The sequence below is a fragment of the Rhinoderma darwinii genome, chromosome 3, assembly GCF_050947455.1.
Source record: "Rhinoderma darwinii isolate aRhiDar2 chromosome 3, aRhiDar2.hap1, whole genome shotgun sequence".
Lineage (NCBI taxonomy): Eukaryota > Metazoa > Chordata > Amphibia > Anura > Rhinodermatidae > Rhinoderma > Rhinoderma darwinii.
The window spans coordinates 14,497,303-14,502,659 of NC_134689.1; the positions used below are offsets into that span (position 1 = coordinate 14,497,303).

Below are 5,357 nucleotides of genomic sequence, written 5' to 3' on the forward strand. Positions count from 1 at the left end.
CCAGCAGCATAGTGAGTGCAGCTCTGGAGTATAATACAGGATGTAACTCAGGATCAGTACAGGATAAGTAATGTAATGTATGTACACAGTGACTCCACCAGCAGAATAGTGAGTGCAGCTCTGGAGTATAATACAGGATGTAACTCAGGATCAGTACAGGATAAGTAATGTAATGTATGTATACAGTGACTCCACCAGCAGAATAGTGAGTGCAGCTCTGGAGTATTTACAAAGAGACACAACATTTTAAAGATAATTCAATATTTCATGTCACTGTCTTTTTTTTAATGATGCTGTAGCTTTAAGATTTACTGATAAATAAACCGATCGATGCAGCTCCAAGTTGTTATCATTGACCTAAACTTAATCTGCTCATCTTCCTGCGATAATTTATCTGCCAACGTCTCGTGACTTTACCTCCTTCTTATGGTTCTAAACCATCCGCACATCTCCTCTGACATCACACAATTTAGATCATTTACAGTATATGGTTATTGATCGATCCTGTTTAATGATCCACTTACTCCGTACACTAATGTAGAGCGGGGAAAACGGCCAAACTTCTCCAACACTTCCTGCTGATTAATGGACGGCCCCTCTCCGTTATTGACATGTCTGTCCGGTTATGTCCTTGATGCAATGTTAATATAGGCAACAAAGACTCCAAATACGTCACAAACAAGTCACTTCAGAAACGAAAAGTTTACGGCTGATGCATTTAGCGGCTGTGATGGATGATTTAACAAGTGGGGGAGGGGATCTGTATTTGCTGCTACATCAGCAAGGAATTATTGCCTGGAATATAACATAATGACAATGGAGTATAGAATAGAAAGATATAATAACATTACAAAAGCCATAGGTATAATAAAGCCCCCAGCAAAGGTTCCTGGTAAATATGGTCATCTCTTAGGGTATGTGCACACGGGGTGGATTAGGTGCGGTTTTCCCGCAATGGAATTAATTGTGGAAAATCCGCAGCGTATTACAATGCAGCAAAGTGGATGAGATTTGAAGAAATCTCATCCACATGCTACGGAGAAAACGTACATAAATTGACCTGTGGTGCAGATTTTTAGTCCGCAGCCTGTCAATTTATGCTGTGGAATAGTTGCCCTTTGTTGCGCAACATATAGTCAACGTTGCGGCGTCGGAAAAGCTGCAAATCCGCTGCGAAAATCGCAAATCTGAGAAAAACCAAAAACTTTCTCCTTATTTAAATTTCATTAAAAAAAAGTCTACACTTACTCCCCTGGCATTGTTAGGGTTAGTTCACACGTAGCGTAGGATTTTTCGCTGCAGATTTTCCGCAGTATAATACAGTAGCAGCAGAGTGGATGAGACAGGACAAATCTCATCCACACGCTGCGTAAATGAAACGGCGGGAAAGCAGCGATTTTCGGCAAAAAACGCAACTCAGAAAAAAAATCTTCATACCCAGAAGTCTGTGTTTTTTCCTCTAGGCCGGTCTCCTGGGATAATGTTTCAACCCATGTGACCGCTACAGCCAATCACAGTCTGCAGCGGTCACATGGGATGAAATCATCAAGGCTTAAAGTGTAGCTAAACCTTTGACAAACTTCTGACATGTCATAGTGACATGTCAGAAATTCGGATTGGTGGGGGTCCGAGCACTGAGACCCCCACCAATCACTAGAACGAAGCAGCTGAAGCCCTCATGTGAGGGCTCAGCCGCTTCGCGTCTGTTCGGCTTTTTCCGGAAAGCCGATGTATAGGATTACGGGCTGATAGACTTTCTATTGAGCCCGTCCTCCGATACATTTATTTCTGTAAAAAGCCAAACAGACAGGAAGCAGCTGAGCGCTCACACGAGGGCTTCAGCTGCTTCGTTCTAGTGATTGGTGGGGGTCTCAGTGCTCGGACCCCCACCAATCCAAACTTCTGACATGTCACTATGACATGTCAGAAGTTTGTCAAACGTTTAGCTACACTTTAAGCCTTGATGATTTTTTTTCGTGGCTTTGGGGTGTGGCTTAAGATTCGCCACATTTGTCTAAAGTAAACCAACCAATAGGCAATATAACGTTAGACCAAAATGTCTAAAGATGCGCCAAATTTATCATCCAGCTTGAGCCACTGTATTAAATTTGGCACATCTAGTCTAATTCTAAGTGGTCAGAATTTATGACAATATCAGTAAATCTGCCCTAATGTCTCCATTTACTGACAGCAAGCAGAGATGTTGAAAATAGTTGAAAGACAAAGTATAGTAGGAAGTTGTATATTTCATCATGCGATTAATATTATTCCATAATGAACAGATTTTTTTTCTTTAAGTCAATTTTAAATAAATACAAAATGTCATAAAATAGGATAATTCTAAAGGGAAACTCTGGGGAAAATGTAGTTTACCATTAATTATCCTTATTATTCTTCCAACTTTATAAGGGTACGGTCCCGTGTAGCAGCGTCCGCATGGAGTCGAAACCTGCGGTGGCCAATGACTGCACAATTTTGATGGGTACACACCGGCCAATATCGTCCGACCACTAGCCACCGCAAGTGAGCAGGTTTTCGGCCCTGTGCGGACGCCGCTACTTCGGACCGTACTCTAATGAATATGCTCTTCAAGTACTGAGTCTGCTAGTAGGAGGCTAATGAGTTCACGTCTATTGTCTATCGATTTAAAGAAAATGTAGTGCTCCATAGCTACCACAAGATGGCGCTCTATGATATACAGATCAACAAACATGATTGCAGCTAATTGTCTGCATATAGTAGTGAAAATGTAATACTTGTTGTATTAACCCCTTAATGACCGCCCTTACGCCTTTCAACGGCAGTCATTAAGGGTACTAATGCTACAGCGCCACCGTTTCACGACGCTGTGTCATAAGCCTGCCATGGGTGTCCCATCTTGGCTAGAGCGAGTGTTGGGTTGTCTAAAGACAGCCGGGCTCCTGCTCTAACGGGTGAGTTTGAAGTTATCTCTGATCCAGCCTGTGTAACCCCTTAGATGCCGTCGTCAATACCGACCCACAGGTACCAGTACTATGCCCCTGTAGTCAGCCTAACCCCCAAAAAGTTACACCAACTATCACCCTACATGTGATTAAAAAAGGAACGTAAAATGATTGAAGAGTGTCATAATTTTAAAAAAACGAGGGACTATGCCTATAAAAATACTATATAATAACAACTAGTCACATGACCTCATTATGGACATGTTAGAGCGTCGACAGCGAAACACTGGAGCCACAGGGACTGATGGAGACCGCTGACGGGGACTAGAGCAACATTTTTAAAGGTGCCTATTACAAAGTATTACTTTTTAATTTTATGTTTTTTAGTTTTTTTTATTGTTAGTAAAACCCTATTTATGGTACAAATACTGGTATTAAAGGGTTAAAACCAATTAAAGGGGACCTGTCACTTTTATACATTACTTGTACTTAGATGGTGCCAGGTTTACTTCTGCAGTTTAGGTGCTTTTTAAAATTGGATTATGCCCAAAAATTTGGGCGAAATCTTGACATGATTTTATATTACTGAATTGTTAACTTGGAAAATTCCCTCCATTAATCGAGTTTCTAAAATTCCGCGCTTCAGGGCTCCGGTGAAACATTCCCGGACCTTCGTTTCGCCGCCTCTTGAGATGAACTGGTCGGTGCAGAACTAGAAAAGAGAGAAGAAATTAAAAAAGGGCAAAGAATAGAAAAAGTTTTCTCATAGTTGACTAAAAAAAACTTGATTGGTTGCTAGGGGTAACCCGCTGTTAAGTTGGTCCTGTGCTGGATAGCGTCTCCTCAAAAGGCTTTTCTTTCCTTCAGTTTGAGAGTTGCCATTTCTGTCTCGGAGGCAGCCACTGAATCAACAAGAAAGAAGCGGGCAGACAATGCCACCGCCTTAACCCCTTCCTTGCTGCTGTCCCCTTCAGAAGAGACATATGGCTTGTAGGGTGGTCTGTAATGACTCGTGCCCTGGAGTTTTCGGTATGATTCTCTCGATCTATATATTTATATTCCTCCTCAATATTAGATACGTTATTAATTTCCTCAAATAATTTGTTTAAAAGTCACAAAAAATAAAATATACCAAAAATAAGTGTCAAGAATTTTTTGAAAATATTTAAAAAATTGCCCTCGTTCCTCCTTTCCTGCGATGGAGGGCTGTGTTGGCATGAACCAACGCCAGCTGAGGTGTACAGTCTGATTTTTGCTATGCGAGCAGTATATAGTGTACTTATTCTATGTAAGCATCAGGTTTATACAACATTTCGATTTTCTTATGTTCCCAAAGTTAAAGGGTAACTAAATTTAAAAAAACTTTTTGACGTGTCATAGTGACATGTCAGAAGTTTTGATCGGTCAGGGTCAGAGCACTGAGACCTCCACCGATTGCTAAAACTGAGTGGCAGAAGCGCTCGGGTGATAAACGAAGTGGCATATCGCTCACCCGAGTGCTTTTAGTGCTTTTATTTTAGTAATCGTGGGGGTGTCAGTGCTCGGACCCCCACCGATCAAAACTTCTGACGTGTCACTATGACATGTCAAAAGTTTTTAAAAAGTTTATTTACACTTTAAAGGGGTTGTCTCGCTAAAATATGCCATCTCTGACCCCCACCGATCACAAGAACAAAGTGGCAGCAGCACTAGGTCAAAGTCAATACTATTGTTTACATAATGTGAAACAGGGAGGCAGTACTATCTGTGCCTACATTATTACAGAGAGATACAAGGAAGCAGTACTATCTGTTCCTGCATTATTTACATTTGTAAAAAAACTTAGAGGTCCTGTCGCCTCTCCCAACATGTCTATTTTAGTAAAAACTTGTATTCCCCATGAAATAACAATTCTAGATCATCTTTTCTCAGAACTCTACGTTGTGCCGTTCCTCTGTTATTCCTCTTAGAAATCTCTGAATAAATTGACAACTGTGTGTTACCAGTTGTTGGGGTGTCTCTACACAGACTGATACTGACCAATCTTCTCCATTGCTGCAGGTTACCACTTGCTCTGGTGAGTGACTCTTCTCGGGTATAATTTGGTAATGTTCTTCAGGGAGTAAGGCCTCATGCACACGAACGTAAAAACACCCGTAATTACGGGCACATAGACTTCTATTGGCCACGGGTACCTTCCCATATGCTTACGGGAAGGTGCCCGTGCCTTGAAAAATATGGAACATGTCCTATTTCAGGCCGTAATAACGGCACGGGCAGGCCCATAGAAGTCTATCGGGCTCCCGTAATTACGGGTGGCTACGTGTGTGCACCCGTAATTATGGTAGCGTTGCTAGGCGATGTCAGGGGATAGTCACTGTCCAGGGTGCTGAAAGAGATAACTGATCGGCAGTAACTCTGTTAGCACCTGGGACAGTGACTACCGATGGAGTT

General features: G+C 41.8%; 1 protein-coding gene across 1 annotated transcript in view; it reads left to right on the forward strand.

Moving 5' to 3' along the window:
* Positions 1 to 2,436: 2,436 nt before the first annotated feature.
* Positions 2,437 to 5,357, forward strand: part of SCUBE1 (signal peptide, CUB domain and EGF like domain containing 1) — a 205,700-nt gene continuing 202,779 nt past the window's right edge. Inside the window, exon 1 of the mRNA XM_075855615.1 lies at positions 2,437 to 2,482. Within this exon, the coding sequence (XP_075711730.1) occupies positions 2,437 to 2,482 (46 nt within the window). The remainder of the gene's footprint in view (positions 2,483 to 5,357) is intronic.